The 17789-nt window shown below is 30.0% G+C and overlaps 2 protein-coding genes across 2 annotated transcripts; one reads left to right on the top strand and one right to left on the bottom strand.

Moving 5' to 3' along the window:
* The first annotated feature begins 41 nt into the window (after positions 1-41).
* Positions 42-8283, top strand: LOC130892240 (uncharacterized). Its single transcript, XM_057797499.1, has 10 exons — positions 42-347; positions 964-1213; positions 1525-1638; positions 1695-1878; positions 3069-3368; positions 3455-3607; positions 3725-3941; positions 5384-5677; positions 7147-7362; positions 7962-8283. The coding sequence occupies exons 1-10, from the start codon at positions 232-234 to the stop codon at positions 8227-8229; spliced, it is 2112 nt and encodes a 703-aa protein (XP_057653482.1). The 5' UTR covers positions 42-231; the 3' UTR covers positions 8230-8283.
* A 1930-nt stretch (positions 8284-10213) lies between these two features.
* LOC130892239 (wee1-like protein kinase) lies at positions 10214-16884 on the bottom strand. Its single transcript, XM_057797498.1, has 7 exons — positions 16309-16884; positions 14632-14826; positions 13283-13426; positions 12774-12942; positions 12270-12471; positions 11935-12182; positions 10214-10855 (listed from the first exon to the last, which is right to left on the bottom strand). The coding sequence occupies exons 1-7, from the start codon at positions 16715-16717 to the stop codon at positions 10606-10608; spliced, it is 1617 nt and encodes a 538-aa protein (XP_057653481.1). The 5' UTR covers positions 16718-16884; the 3' UTR covers positions 10214-10605.
* Positions 16885-17789: the final 905 nt, after the last annotated feature.

Here is a 17789-nt window from a genome sequence, read left to right as displayed (position 1 = left end):
TTATTCGTCCCTTTTTCTTAGATATTTCTACTTTTTAGTATCGACAAGCAAGTAAGAGGAGCGTTGGCTGCACAGTATTTCTATGATAAAATCGCAGCCCATCTTATGACATTGACATGTTTTTATTTGCATTAGTTGGAAATGTGTAAACAAAATATAAATAATTTCCATTTTTTACATCTATAATAAAAAATAATAAGTCTTATTTGAAATTTGATCAAATCAATTATTATGGTTGTCGAAGGAGAATATTATAACGGTCCTTGTAAACTGTTGGAATTGCCCCATGATGTTTTGAATATATTGTTCTCATACTTAGATGCTACGTCTTTATATCATTTAAGCAGGTATGTACAGAATACGAACTATGTACTGAGGAAAAAACGGCCACTTAAAGAATCTCATTTACAATCTGATAGCTTTGACAACAAAGCTATCAATGGATTTGAAAAATACTTATAATTTTTAGATTAATTTTCTTTCTACATGCTGTGAAATAATTGAATTGATTCAATATATCTTATAGAAAAAACATATGAACGAATTGATTATTAAAGCTTTTTACAAGAAAATGCTTTTATATAGGGGTACTTACAAAGCTATGATTGAAAAAATGCATAGTTCACTCTACTCACATACATAACAGTTGATTTGAAATTTGTGAGGGTAATCATCAAATAATTAAAGCTTGAGTGATAATTTCTACCAAATGAATACATGTTTTCCTTAACACGGACAATTGTTTGGAAACTAACTGTTTAGATTTAGGTATTTAGTTTTGGTTTGGACAATCTATGGTTTGAACTACTACAATCTATGTTTATTATTAGATTTCAATATTGATTAAATTAATCTTCAACGTATTTTGTTATTAGCAATTTGAATGACTTGTATTGAAGCTACTTTTACCTATTACTAGATTTATTAATAACTGTCTTGATAATCCTGATATTATAATTTTAGGACATGTAACTATCTGAAAGAATTTGTTCTTGATCCTTTATTTTGGAAATATATAGATGCTAGGGATGAACCAAATAGTTTGCATAAAATTGAATATTGTACACAACGACTACACAAAAAGACTGCGCATTTTTTTTTAAGAGGCAATTTAACTGTTTCTGATTTACCTGTAAATTTTTTCAAAATTACCAAGTCGTTTGAAAATATTAGGATCTTGGCATTGGAGAATGTTAAAATTAGAGGATCAAAGGTAAGCATAATGTATTATATACATTTATTTATTTTGAGATATTCTATTTTTTTGGAATGTGCTTTTTTAATGGTCGCAAAAGGATTTTATTTGAGACTTTCCTTGTAGTTGGACATCTATTCCTAACAACATCTACTTTTACTGACACTACTTGAACTACTCGAGTGTTGCCTCTTCTTGTTTTTTTTTTTTGAAAAAATCAATTACAAATTAATCCAATTATATTTAGATTTGTATTTATAGAAAATTTTATAAATACTGTTCAATTCCATTCAAACTTTTTTCTTAAAGTACCAATTTAATTCTTTCAGGTTGCTTTGAGAGATTTTCCATCGGGATTGGAAGAACTCAGTCTGAGAAGAACGTTCGTCACAAATTCCGAATATTTTTTTCAACATTCTGTTAAAAATATACCGAAATTGAGGGTATCTTTTTTAATTGTTTATTCTAATAATATTAAACTAATTGATTTCATTTTTAGGTATTAATTTTGGATGAATGTGTTTGGGTTACTTGTAGTTTTTTATTGTCCGTTTCTAAATATGAACATTTAGAAATTATTTCTATTGTTAAATGTTTGAGGGTACATCTGAATATGATACCTTATTTGAGCGTCGCCAAACTCGGTTGCAAGAACCTTAAAATTTTCGATTGCAGATTCACAGGTAATATTTGTTTCCATGTACAGTAAATCGACCTTTGTACCCTCAATGGATAATTAAATAAATCTCATTAGGTGTAGTTAACAGTGTACTTATCTTTATGCAGAAAATCTAATGGTAAAAACTAAGATTAGGCTGCAATCAGGAGTCTGGAAAGCAATGGAATATGGAATGTGACTATACTAAGGTACAAGGACCTCGAATAGCCTCTAACTCTAAGGTATTACTGTCACTCCAACTTGTACAACTTCAGTAGAAAATTTGAAGTCGTCTTCTTTGATAGACGAGACTGGGAAGATATATCCCTCAATTTCCTATTTCCAAAAGGGCCTGTTTGGTGTATAGATGGGTCAAAGACATAACTGGGAGCAGGAGCAGCTTTTTGTATCCAAGAGCGGTAACAGAAGGCACTATAAAGCTCGACTGTCTAGCCACAATCTTTTAAATATTTAATCGACCAAAAGTAGAGGAAAAACACATCTGAATTTGCTGTGATAACAGACACTACCGGTCTCCTCAATTCTCATATCCCATGGTATCATCATGGACAGAAGAGTTGGAGACAGTTTACTGGACAGGTAGCTGGTAACCACTACCATAAGACACCCTAAACCACCATAAAAAGTGGTTTCCAAGAAACTGGGGGAAAGTCTCAGTCAACTCGGAAATCAACAAAGGGGTTGATCACTGGTCAATGGTATACAGCAAAGCATCACAAGACAATGGGCATCACGCAAGATGCTAAAAGTTTAAAAAAATTGCATATTTAAAAAAAAATGGGAATAAAGTAAAAATTCTCATTCTTAAAACTGAATTTTTATAATAAAAAACGATTTAACTGTGAAGATTCAAACCTTTCCAAATTTAATTTTAATTTTTTTTGTAATTTGAAATGATAATGGTTAGAGTTAAACAAAAATTTTTAATGTACCAGGTGTCCCAAGAATAATTAGATTCCAAACATTTTCTTTTATTTTTGAGATATTGATTTTTTGTATAGCTATTCAAAAATATATCAAAATACAGTTGACACATGAATTTAATTTTTTTAATTATGAACTAAATCTTTTCTTTCACTTGATGACATTGTCACCTGAACGACAACAGTCTTTTAGTTTGTTTACCACAAGGAAACTAAATAAAAGGGAATGTAGTTTGAAATTTAAAAAATCTCAATGATATGTTTGTTTCAGCGATTGGTTGCGAGCTTTTACGTACGTTCTATTCAAAAGAAAATCTACAGCGACTATATTTTCAGAGTTTCAAATCGGCCGAATTTGATTACGACGAAAATATTTTCGATTATTCGGGTCGAAAAAATTCGGTACCAGAACCTAATTCTGATTTTAGTATTGCCGATATTCATTTATGCGAATACATGACAACTACAGCAAAGCCTAAAAACGAAGTAGCAAAAATACAAGACAGTGTTTTGTATCGAGATCCTTATCCAGAATGTGAATGCGGTGGAGAAGGATCAAAGGAGCCTTTAAGTAAGAATTATTCCTTCTTTCATCTTTAAAACTTTCAAAAAAACAACTAATTTACAAAAATCTAAGATTATTTTAAATAATTTTAGATTCGAGTGTTGTTTTTCCTGAAGTAGATATTATGCGTATGCCTTCCGGTACAGATGAACAAAAGTTTTTGTGTCGCAAACACATGAAAAACGTAACTAAACTACCAAGCAAAGTTAAAGCATTCTTTCTTTCGCAACAAAAGTTCGATCCAGGTAATTTACCATTAATTATGATTATTTTTCCATAATCTACTTCACATTCAGCTTCTTCACTAGTATATTTATTTATTTATCATTTTTTTTTATTCAAATTGGTATTTTTATTGTTAGATATCCATTCAGATCGAGAGTCCACTTCTGACGAAGAAGAAGATGATAATTGCTGCTATTTTGGAATGGGTAATAGTTTAATAGTGCCTACTGCTCATGACCGAACCCCTTCAGTCGGAGAAGAGATGACACTTCCAGAAGAGGGTGCAAGAAATCTACATAGTCCGCGTGGTGTTGTTGAACAAGTAGCAGACGATTTAGAAGATATCAGAGATTGGTACAGTATTTATTCTTATTTGTTAAAAGGTTCTTCAGGTGGTTTGTAATTATTTAAACTTAAGTTTTGAGTTGAATATTAACAAAAATTAAATTTTCTCATCAAGTAAATGTAATTATTGAAGAAAACAAAATTGTCAGAAGTTCCCCAAAGAGTCTAGAAGGTAAACAAATATAAACGTAATAAAATTGAAGATAAGAATGAAGACAAATTAATAATAGAAGAAATAAACAAGTATCAGATGAATTGGTATGGATATATTATAAGAAGACAGTTTGGAAGTCTAAGTCACCATTGAGAAACGAATGGTAAGACCAAAAAAAAAACTGGAAGGATCAAATAAAGGAGAGAAGACAAGAAGAGAAAAAACTTTAGATATAAGGCAAGAAATTGGTGCAATAGGGACTGAAACCCTCACAAGACACCTGAAAAGGTAAAAGAAATTCCTCAAAAATTGTTGACAAGTTGAAATTACTTGGTTTTCCAAAATTTCTTTAATATTCCAGAAAGTGGGTTTAAGAAGAATTGTTGGAATTTCCGATGAAGAATTAAAAATTTATTACAATATTTGGAAATGGCGTTCGTATTTGATTTAAAGTGTAATTGAATTTTTAAGAAATTGTTCGAATTTTCTAAACAGTTCAAAAACATCGAAATATTGGTTTAGTTTTCCTAGAATATCCAGAAATGGCTAGATTTTTACAGGAAAGTTATTTGCTTTTTGAAAAATTGAAATGAACTTAAAATTTTATCTGGTTGTTTAGGAATTGTTTTAATTTTAGATTTACGAAATTACTGAATGTATTTTCTGCTTTCTAAACTCTTAAAAATTATGTTCATTTTTTCCAAAGATGTTCCGGGCATAATATTTTAATGAGGTTATCAAAAAATTTCCATAATTCTAAATCTTCCAGAAAGATCCTAAATTTTTCTTAACTTCTAAGAAATCTTTTCAAATTTCCCAGAAATGTCTAGAACATCATCTAACTCCTAAGAAATTTTTGAATTCTCCAAAATTCTTGTCAAAAGGCCTGATTTTCCCAAAATGATCCAGTTTTGAGAAAAATTTTTTTCAAAAAAATCCAGAACAATACTGAATTCTTGAGTTGCACCAAAAATTGCTCAGATTTTCTAAAGTATTTAGAACTGTACCAAACTTTTGAGAAATTTTTATACTGAAAAATTCGGATATTTATTGTAGTGTTAGATATATAGCTTCAATTTTTCATTCAAAATATGATCGAAAAATTGTGTCAAATGACCTAAGACATTAAAGAAGTTTTCGAAAAGTTATCGCTACTCATTCAAACTATCATTTTTCAACCCCCTGTATCTTTAACCCGCTCATAACACACACACACACTCAATTGAAGAAGGTTAGATTTACTATAAAGTACAAACAATATTTGAATGTGATGTGTAGTGAATTTTTATTTTTCCAGCGCAAATAGTTCTCCTAGTACATCAAGATATGGTGTACGAGGAAGTTCCTTAGATTACAGAAATTTGAAACGACCACATAAAGATAACGATGAAGACATGCATGACATTGGACAAATAAAAAAGGCGAAGAAGAATAATAATACACCCTTCGATGGGTTAACCAACGAAGCGCGGGAAGCTTTAGTGAATGATTTAGTAAAAAGTATAGATGACGTTAATTCAAGAATACAGAGAATCGTAAGGGCTGGTTCTAGTAGCATACACACTAGAAATACACAAACAAGATCACAACCGTAAGTTCATAAATTAGATTTGGATTAATTTTTTTATTTCACATTTCATTACAACGGTACACATTTTTGTTAAGAGGATCTGCTAATCATCTGGTTGGGTGAAGACTGCGAAGAATCATAGATTTAGCTACTTAAATTGTATTCATTAAGATTTATGGTACATGATTCTAATGGGGACCCACATCATCGTTAGTTGACTCCAAGTGTTCTTTAGATACTTGAAGTTCCATTATTTTATATCACTGTCTCTCTAACGACCATACTTATAATTTTTTATAGCCCTTTGTACAATTTAGAAGCGGTCTGTAAACAGATACGAGGTATTTAATAGTTTAACTAATTTTTTTATTCTTCAATAAATAGTTTATTCCAAAGTAGTTTTAATGTTTTAATACAAGGAATATGGTCAACCATCGTTGATTAGCCCAGAGATACATTACAATTATTCTATGTGACTTTCCCACTCTTTTCAGTCACATTAATGTTCACCATTATTGGCAAAGTTTTTCCAATTTGTGATCTAGTTTTTCCTTTATTGCTCTCTTCTTTAGGATGTATCCAATTAATACCATTCACTATTCTTTCTAAATGTTTCTTTCAATGGTTTTTTTCGTGATTTGAATATATCTGAATTATTATTTATTCATTAAATAAATTCTAACATCACAGAATTTGTGTTGATCAGTTTTTATAATTTATTAAACTTCTTAATAAGTTTAAAATTTTTTTCGTTTTCTATAAATTACAAAAAGTGGAAAAATTTACATTTTCAATATTTATTGGTCAATAAAACACCCATTTTGTTCAGTTTTTCGGTGCAATCAAGATAAAAATTATACATAAGTTTGAAAACCAAAATTTCAACACTTTTATTGGTCAAAAAAAATCCAAAATTCAAAACATGTCGAATTATTTGTTAGAAAAAAACAATTGAATATCATAATTTGCACAGTTTTTACAAATTATTAAAATTCTTGAAAATTTAAAATTTTTGCAGTTTTCTCTAAATTCACAAAAAGTTAAAAAACTAACATTTTTTCCATTTTGCTCATTTTTTGACACACTTTTAAGAAAAAATGAGACCTAAGTTCAAAAACCATAATTAAAACCCCTTTTTTCGTTGATAAAATAATTATATATATAAAATATATAATTTATTACCAAAAAACACATTTTTATACACAAATTAAATCATGGTAGAATTCACTCAAAGTTACAAAGGAAGAACGACGAAAAAAATCCTAACCTAACCTAAAAAATATTAATTTTTTATAACCTAAAATTGAGTAGACCCCCCATTTCCAAATAATAACCTTATTAACAATGCATTGTTTGAGGCATGTTGATTTTTTTAAACTCTGTCATAAATATTTTGATTGAACAAGGAATTTTTTATCAAATTAGATAATTCAAATTTTTGTCTTTTTTCTATTAATTCAGATTTATATATTTAAATAATATGTTTTTAGAGAATGTCAGCCATCAACCTCCAGATCCGTAAATGGACATCCCAATAACGAAACGTCGCAACCATCTTCCAGCTCCACAATAACAATAAGTCACGATTTTATCAATCGACCTTCTTGTTCCACAATCAAAATTAATAGAAATGGAAATGATGCTTCCCCTAAAGCCGATGAATCAACAGGACGTAACAGGATCGTAAGGGAAATACGAGAAATACGGTAAATTTTTTATTATACAACTACTTTTCTGGTTATAGGTGTAAAAGACAAGGTTAATTATCTTCAACTAAAAGCCAAGGGTCTAACAATAGTTTCATTGGTCTTCTTCTTCCTCTTTTAATAGGACCAGGTCCTGTTCAATCCTGTACGTTTGGCCCTCTTTTTGGATCTTCCTGAGAAGCTGAACTCCTAGTTTAGGTAGGTGTGTTCGGTCTCTGAGTTTTAGCCCATCTGTCTTCTGGCATTCTTTCTGCGTGATCCCTACAGAATCTTTTTCGTGCCCTGACCCATCTCACAACATCCTGTACGCCCAATTCTTCTCTTATGTCATAATTTTTATTGGTGTTTGCTAGATTCAATAAGAACAGACTAGAAGGAGATAAACAGTGATATATTGATGTTCTTTTTATCTCTGTCAGAAATTGGGGCCCATTTCAATATCTATCTTTAAAATTAACTCTATGCTTCTTTTACACAACTCAACTATTATGCCCGTTTTTGCATGCAGTCTCTATTAAACGACCGCTGCCGTATAAATTTGATGATAATGAAAAAACTTTTTTGTCATAGTGAGAATTTCAAATTATTTCTTTTTTCAGAATATTTTCAAGGGATGATATTCCAAATAATCAAGATAGATGGAAAGTTAAATGGAAAATACCCTTAAGGCGCCTTTCCCTTCGAGGCTATAAAAACATCAGCGATAGTACATTGAGCCACCTCAAAAATTTAGATATAGAATTAATTGATCTCACTTATACCAGTGTAACTAAAGTCGGAATTGATAATTTCCTTGTGCACAATCCTAATTGTCGAGTGATACATCCCTTATATTGTGTTTGCAAACCTAAAATTACCTTATTTTAATCGATGCGTTTTAAAATAAACATTTTACATAATAAATGTATTTATGTAAGGAAATATTTATTTTATTCAATCAAAAATTTCTTCACATTTCTGTCTCGTATTACTTCCCTTTTTTCGTTACCCTAAATGTTTTCAGGTCGTCGCACCTGGTTTTTGGTCTATTTTGTATTGGTCTCCAAGTAACAGGGATTTTTTTATTTGCAATCTATAATAATTACTATAATAAACAAATTGTGTGATATTACAATTCTTTTGGCACGCCTGACAGGAATCCGTTGATCTCTTTTTTTATGTAAGACGCGCCTTGGTAGCTGATACCACAATCTTGTACTCCTCCAAAAAAAGGAAACCCAATAAATTGATATTCTGGTGTTTTTGAGACACGTCTGCCTGTCGAGTAGCTCTTGCAAATACTGCTCAAGGTAGGACAGCTCAGAAGAGCATCTGCCCTGGTAGTATTGGTAAAATTGAATCAGGTCAGCAACTTTTCTTCTATTCTCTAAACTGTCATAGTTTCTGATCAACTCGGGATCGTCTATAAGTCTTAGAACTAAAGTAATTAGGTTTATCTATTGGGAATACTCTAAAACTCGTTAAAACCTATTAATTAGTTCTTATGATAACCAAGTTCAGAAAGTGGAGATAAAGATTTTACTTTCAGTCTCTGAAGAGGATGGCTTGATTCAATAACCAAAAGCAGACTTCAGTTTCTAAAGCTGATGACTTGGTTCAATAACCAAGTGCAGTTTCTAAAGCCGATGTCTTGGTACAATAACTAAGTTCAGAGACTTCAGTCTCTGAAGACGATGACTTGGTTCAATAACCAAGTTCTGAGACTTCAGTGTCTGAAGACTATGACTTGGTTCAATAACCAAATTCAGAGAGTGAAGGTAAAGATTTTGCTTTCAGTCTCGGAATACAATAACTTGGTTTGATAACCAAGTTTGGAGAATGAAGATTAAGAGTTTACTTTAAATATCTGAAGAGAATGACTTGGTATGATAACAAGTTCAGTGTCTGAAGGCGAATATTGTGGTTTCAGTCTCCGAAGACGATAACTTGGTTTGATAATAAGGTTCAGAAATAGAAGGTGAAAGTTAACGATCAGTTTCTGACTATATTGAAACTTCTAATGTTACATGTTTTCTATGATATACCTCTTCCGATTTTCTTGTATTGCAACATTGCCATTATACCAATGAGGTATAATGCCATATAGAAAATATTAGAAAAGATGATAAATGGAAGACGGAAAGCTCGAAATCAGAAATATTAAATGCTTAAAAAAGCTTTAGACAGGGAAAATGAGCAGAGGACGCCATTCATATTAGTGATCAAAAGAAGCTATGAGCACTACATTGAAGTACAAATACTTTTCATTAACCTCTAATAAGCATATCTGAGATGGTTTTGGAAATATTGAATTTTTATACAATCATGTAAAATTTTTTTTTTAAATTTCTTGATTTTTTGACAATATTGAAAATATTCATTTATAGTCAAGGTATATCATGAAATATTAAGTATTTTTTTCCGAAAAATCCAAAAATAATGGTAGGTTCTGGAAAAATTGGATTTTCACGAGTTTTCCTCAACGATAATTTTTCCGGTGCAGTTGATATCTTTTTCAAATTTCCCTTATCAAAAAAACCCTTTGTACAGAAATTTACTAAAATCAGAAACACATTTTTCTTTCTATTTTCATACAAAGGGCTCATTACATTATTGATTAAAATGTTGCCAATACTTACAACAAAAATCGTGAAAAATGTGTATATAACGCTCCTTATCTCGAATACGGATGGTGCTACGAAAATTTTTTATCAAGCAGATCCCAATAATTTTCTAGTTTTCTACCTATCATGGAAACGGGGTGACTTTGCTTTTGGTTGCAATACCCAGTATATATAAACCGATTTCGTAATAGCAAAAAAAGAATTAGTAGAATTGCTGCATGGGAATAAATGAAAAGAAAACTCAAAAATAGATACATAATTTTTTGTATTAAAAATAATTAATTTCCTAAAAATTAACTCGATAATTCCACAGCTTACATAAGTCGATCTTCTAAAATATTTAACGTAAACGCTCGTGTTTTATCGTTATCAACAGCTAACGTTCCTTTTTAATAAGCCGATATATAATTATTCAGCAGTTATATCAAAATTAATTAACACAGAATAAAAATAAAAAAATACAGGGAAGTTAACCGAAAACTACGCTCCCTGTTTTTTGTATTTATATATATGTATATATGTAACAAGAAAGACAAATAAGAATAATAATCATTAGTAAACATTGTTCGTCAAAAATACTAATACAAAATATGAGCTGACAAAAATTGTAATATTAATATTAATAATAACTTTTTGTTTATCAAAAAGTAGTAGTACTAATACTCCTGTTCACTTTTTTACCTATCAATCTGGAATTTATTTTTGTTGAACTAGGCAATTTTACGGTTTCGCTGGCAATTGTTTTTATACATATTGCCGCTTCTTTAAGTTGCTTCACCAACATTTCATTTCTCAATTTTTCCGCATTTAATTCTCGTGTTAATTCTGCTTTCGATTTGGTACTGTCTGGAAATAACGCCCTGTTGTGTAATATCTGCGCAGATGACGGTCTAAAAAAAATTATTGTAATACAATTATTTTCTTGCCAAAAAGGGGAAGGATTTTATAAATTCACACTTTCACTGTTAGAACTTTACATTTTCTAATTATTAGCAACTTCACCCCATCCCCCGATTCATCTAAATCCCTTGCAAATTGTCAATAAGTTTTTTTTCTAATAAAAAATATTTTTGGACATTTTCTGAGTCAATGCTAATTAGAGCGAATTTTCTCCCACTTTAAATATTTGGACCTCAGAAAGGCAACTTAAATGACTAAAAATAATTTTCTCATTAGTTCCTTCCTGTAAAATTCAATGAGAACGTGTGGCCTGTTTTTCCGAAGATTTAGATAGTTTTCTTTCTCCTGAAACTTTTACAGAAATGTTCTATGCCAATAGGCATCCGCGTTCCATTTCTGAGTAGTGTATTCTATTTTTGTTTGATTCCTGTAGGACTAGGAACCCAAACTATTTCCTGTTTTGTCTCAGATAGTTTTTCCAGCAATTTTATGTCCCACTTGATGATATTTTAGGTGTGGCTTCAAGAAAATCAGATCTTTGTAATCTGAAACATTTTATGTACTAGCATGTCATTCTAGCACTTGATCATCTGTAGTTTCCTCCTCTTTCCCACAGAATCTACTCTCGACTGTTTGTGCTAGACACATTCTTCATTGGAATAGTTTTGAAGTGGTAATATCTTATTAGGAAAACACTGAGAAAGTGTAGCTTGTTATTTTGCTAAAATCCAATTAGTTACCTAATCTAGTTGTTTAGAAGAAATTTTTTGAAGATATTTAGCCCTGGTAGGCTCTTCCAGAGGCTTCTCTTGCTCCTAAAACTATTATAGAAAGCTTACAGGCTAATAAAAGGTATTTGTACCCCTTTTTTTGGCTAGTATTTAATTTTTGTCTTTCCTGTGTGACTAGGAACTAGGATTTTTATGTACCACTTAATGATATTTTGAGGATGGTGTTTTCCATTTTTCACACATAGGACAGTAAAAAGGAGATAAACTTACAATTATAATCGAATTTAAAAATTTTTTTAAAAGAATAATTGTAAAGAATTAAAAAAATGAATTCATACCTGTGTGCAGGATCAGGATGTATCATTTGTTTGATAAGGTCAATAAGATCACGACTTAATTTTTGAGGTAAAGTAGGCAGTTCTCCATTTCGTAATGAATGCCACTTGTCTCCATTTTTCGGTAAAGCGCCAGCCCCAGCAGCTTCTAAGGCTGTAAGTCCCAATGCAAAAATGTCAGCTTTCGTTAAATGTGTATAATCTTCATGAAGAATTTCGTTAGGCAGGTAACGACTATCACCTTCTTCGACCTAAAAAAAAATTATATTATTTACCAGTACATTTTAAAAAGTATTGTTGAATATTTAAATGAAATAGTTTTATAGAAATAAAAATACCTGTGGATTTTGTATGCTTGTTACATGACCCAAATCGCCAATTTTATAAGTCAGTTCTTCCTCCAATAATGAATTATCATCTAAGTCCTCAAATCCATCATCTGCTGAATCATAATTAGTACCATGCATCTTCTTTTCTCGAGAAATGAATATGTTTCCCGGTTTAATATCCAAGTGAACCAAACCTTCAGAATGGATGTATCTAAATAAACAAATAAAATAGACTCAGTAGCCCCCAAAAAAAATATATATTGCTGTCGAAGAATTATTAAAGTAGAATTCAAGAAGCATTCCACGGCCTCAGGAACCATTCAAATATTATGTAAGCAGATGCCTTACAATTATCTTTTCCCCCTTGTCAACAAAATTAATACCTTCTGCCCCCCTATAGGCTTACATAATACTTGAAGACTCCTCAGGTATATTCGAGAAAGATGAAGAATGTTAATAAGAATAGTATAATTGATTTTTAACAAAAAATTACATAACTCAATAGGTATTTACCTTAAACCCTCTGCGACATGCAGTAACATTGTCCGAAGTTCTTGTGCACTAAGTGGCTCTTGTGATATTTTATCTGCCAATGAACCTCCATTACAATATTCGTTTTGAATTATCATATGATTATCTTCAGCCCAGGCAGAATAATATCGAACTACATGTTGATGTTTCCCTAAAGGTTAAAAAAAAATGTATTTTGTAACCACCTCAAAAAAATTTAGAGAAGGCATAAACAAACCAAAAAAATTTTGATTCCATTTTGGATTTTAGGCTATGAAGAGGTTTGTAGGAAAAATGACTTTTTTCTTAAATTGATATTAAAAAAGACGTCAAGTTGTATATACGAATTACACTATTACATTGTCTGACATGTGTTTCAATAACCAAATTATTGTCTTCAGAGACTGTTATCGAAACGGGCGTCAGACAATGTAATTGTAATAGTAATGGTATTGTAAATAGTTTGTTCAGTAACATTACAGGCAAAGCGACTCGTTTAAAATTAGCATTACCTAAAACAGCATGTGCATAAACTTCATTAAGAGCAGTTTTTTCAAAAACACTCCCAGCTACAGGTTTTGTTGATTTTTTCACCGCATAAACACATCCATCCAATCTATTAACACATTTGTAGACACACCCAAAGTGTCCTTTACCTAAAAGAATTATATAAACATTGATAGAGCATAGTGAAATGAAAATAAAATATAATTTTGGTCACACAATTTTTTCAAATTTACACTAATCATATAAACGAGAGGATTGGAGAAACTGCAAGATTCAATGCCTTTAAGAGTCAAAAAGAAACACCAAAACAAATAACAATAGAAATATATACAAAAGTAGTCATACCCATATTGAAATTTAGATCAGAAACAAAATATAAAGTATATAAATAAAATTAATAAGAAAAAAAAGAGGATAAAACAAGATATGACAAAATGAGGAATAACATTATGAGAGAAAAATCCAGTTTAAAACTAATTCAAAACAAAATTGAGAAAGGAACTTACACAGAAACAATAACAAAATATGAAATAAATAAATGAGATTAATAAGAAAATAAATGATAAAACAACAAGATATGACACAATAAGGAATAAGATTATGAGAGAAAAATCAAATTTAAAACTAATTCACAAGAAAAATGAGGAAGATATGAGAAAATAAGGAATAACGTGATGAGAGAAAAATTTAATTCAAAACTAATTCAAAAATAAAATTCAGGAAGGAACTTAAGCAGAATCGATAACAAAATATGAAGTATATAAATAAGATTAATAAAAGGAAATTGAGGATAAAAGAAGACACAACAAAATAAGGAATAACATTATAAGACAGAAATTTAATTGAAAACAAAATTGAGGGAGGAAAACTAAGATGATTTTGGCCATGTCATTAAAAGAAAACCAAAGAGTAGCTGAACAATAGAAAGAAAGATGGCAGGTAAAAACTAGGAATAAGATGGCAGCAAATGTAACAAAAGACATAGGAGAGAATGGAAAGAGCTGTGAAAAAAGGACACTACTCCAACAAGTCTTACATCTGAAATGGAAGAAAGGCATCAGGATTAAAATAAACTAAAAAAATAACTTTCATCTTGGTTGCAGTTTAAAGATAGTATAGAAGAAAAACAAAGAAAACAGGTTTGAATACAAAATAATTATTGAAAATTAAGTATGATTATTAAATAAAACTTTGAAATATTAATAAATTAACAATTATGCATAGTTTTACACAGATATAACCATAAATCAATTCAATTTTTTATTCATACTTTATAATAAATGAACTGAAATTAACCAACTACTGAATCATTTGAAACTTAAAAGATAAATTATCAAGTTGAAATAATAATTACCTATCAATTCCAGTTCCAAAAATTCTTGATGATATCTAGAAATATTATTTTCCTGTAGAGCTACTCGTTTTGTTGGTTGTTCTATTTCCACGTCTGATGCATCACTTTCGTTCAAATCACATTTAGGTGGTTTCATGTCAGGCGATCCCAACAAAGATCTTATGGATCTACTCCTTTTCTTTGATAATAAAATACCTAAAAAATGTTTCTAGGTAAGTTGGAGTTCAACTGTATTGCGTTTTTAAATTATAACTAAACTTACAATAATTGCTTCCCAATTTATCAAGCATTTCATACACGAAACACATGGGCTTGACGCTCATAAGCTTAGCACACAAGAATCAATCAAAACTTCGGTGAGCTTTGTGTCAATTATCAAAGTTCGAAACAAACCTGCTGTATCCAAAATATAACTAATTCGAATGATTGAATACAAAATATGAATACTACAGAAGTACATCTTTGTAACTAAAATTTTTACTATAGATTACCTTCTGAGGCAATTTTATAGTCTTCTTTAGTCAGGAATTTGTTTCTGAATCCAATTGAGTATAAGAATTCTATTTTGAGACGCCCACAGGTGTGACTTCTTTTTAAAGACAGATTGACATTGACCACAATTCTATAGTTTGTGTTCCAACGCACAATTTTGAACCTCATGAAGTCCAAATAACTATCTGGTGGGGCAAAAGTAAAACACAACTGTGTTTGACGCACAGATTTTAAAATCGACAATTTGGAACATGCGTTCATATGTCTTCTTCATTGAATAATAATTCATATTCCAAATTTGTTTCTGAATCCAGTTGTGTCAGAGAATATTGCTTAGACCAGCTCTGTCATTTAAAAAATGACAAATGTAGATCTAAATAAATATCTACATAACTTCAATTCTACAGTTTGTGTTTAAAAAAATCATGAAACTCATGAAACCCAATCATTTTTCTAGTACTTAAGGGGCAAGGAAGAATCAGACATTATTTGACACACAGATCTCATAATGAGAATTTAGAACATGCGGTTGAAATTTACACACTCATGTGCTTGAATGGGTATTTGAATTGTACATTTGGAAAGCAAGTAAATGTAAATAATTTATTAAATAGATAATAAAACCAAATTGTTACAGACACCTGTAACATATTGTGATTTTTGTAATTTTAAGAGAATGAAATACAAATGGTTTGAAATCGAAACACTATGATTATCCCAAGTAACAAAAAATTTCATACAACTATTAACTTAGCTCAACTCATTGTTTATTCTCTCAATAGTTTATAAACCAAAATAATATTTAGATTTGTGATTATTAATTATATTATTGTTAACAATCTACAGTTCTGTTTTATTAAAATAAAATGCACAATTCATCGTGGAATACATAAAAAAAATGAATATGAAAGAATGAACAATTAATTAACTAAACGAATTACAAATTAAATCTATTTATTATGTTTTTAATTGCTAATATCCTAGTAAATGAAGTACTTTTCAATTGAAAAATTTCATCTGTATATTGACAAAGAAATTAACAGATATATACATTGAAAGAGGTCCATTGTTTTTTTACAGTAAAATTTTTAGATAATCTTAATTTTAACTACATACATTGATGTCTATCAAAAAGTTGAATAAAACATATTTTTAAAACCTAATAGAATAATTAGTTATAATTACCATTAGGTGTAAATGGATTCACATTAGCTGCTGGCCTTTCTTCTTTTCTCGGATATGCCGTTGCTACGGCCCTAGGTTTACCAAATAATCTGCTTCTCGGAACAGGTGTGTCTGCTGATGAATTGTGTATAATGGTCTTTGGTGTCAAAGGACTATCAAATAATCTTAAAGCCCTAACTCTCTTATAAGGAGGACTAAATGAAACAGTCTTTGGTCCAGGTGTTAAATTGTTATCACATCCAGAAAATTCTAATTTTCTTGGTCCATGTTCTTGCTTAGGGCTACAGAAAGCTACATGATCACTAGTATCAATATCACAAGACAATTCAAAAGACATATCGCAACCTGACGATGTATCTAACTCATCTGGTTCGTTCAACTCCTCTTGTAGACTTCTCGCGAAAGACATTTCGATAACTGAAATTCACCAAATTTAAAAAAATCACTTTTACTTATTTCTAAAAAATTTTTTCCGTAAACAAAACACGCCATTCATAGGAAACGGTTAATTTGATGTTTAATGCATCTGCAATTCAATTAGACCAATCGTAAAGCTTGAAATCCAAATTACATGTCAGATTACTTTTGATTGGTTGAAAACAATGTATATCAGCGACGTCTTACGGAGGGATAATAAACTAAGCAGATAAATAGGTTTTGTTTGATATTCTAAATTAAATTTAACGTTTAAAAATATGATTTACTCAGATGTATTTTGGATTCTCATTTATTAACGATCAACCATTCTTAAAAAGAATCTTTCTTCCCAAAATATATTTATAATTAACAAATTTTTACGGCGTTTATCTGTGTGGAACGAGTATGTTCGGTAGACACGTTTACATATAAATTTTAGCAACTATTTGGATATATTTGGATTTAAGTCTAAAATTATTATAGTAAAAAAATCAAAGTTTGGTTTGCCAATTAATAATTTAGGATAAATTTGACAATAATACGGCTTTTCAGAAATTATACTCATAGTTTCCGAAATGTTCTAATGAGAAATACCGTAATTAAATTGAAGTTTGGATCATAGACATTTAGTAATATTACTATGTCTATGGTTTGGATGTTATATATATATATATATATATATATATATATATATATATATATATATATATATATATATATATATATATATGGTAACACCATAGACATATAAATTCTAGACTGTTGTATAGATATGAATAAATTAAAAATGTGTGCCAATTTTAGAAAGAAACAGCCTTTTGTCTAAGGTAGACCTAAAAAGATAAGGGAATAAAGAAATATAACGGTGGAAGAAGCACGCTACAACAAATTAAAAGGAACCACTTGTCAGATATAGCTTTACTGTAACTTTCTTCGGATATCATATTAATATTGGAATATGAATTTCATCGAACGCGCAGTTTACAATTACTAGGTCTATGGATATTTTCTTTGATTCATATTTATAATCATCGAACTCGATAAATAAATTTATAGAGTTCGAT

Source organism: Diorhabda carinulata, chromosome 4, assembly GCF_026250575.1.
Source record: "Diorhabda carinulata isolate Delta chromosome 4, icDioCari1.1, whole genome shotgun sequence".
Taxonomy (NCBI): Eukaryota; Metazoa; Arthropoda; class Insecta; order Coleoptera; family Chrysomelidae; genus Diorhabda; species Diorhabda carinulata.
This window is presented reverse-complemented; position numbering and strand designations above follow the sequence as displayed.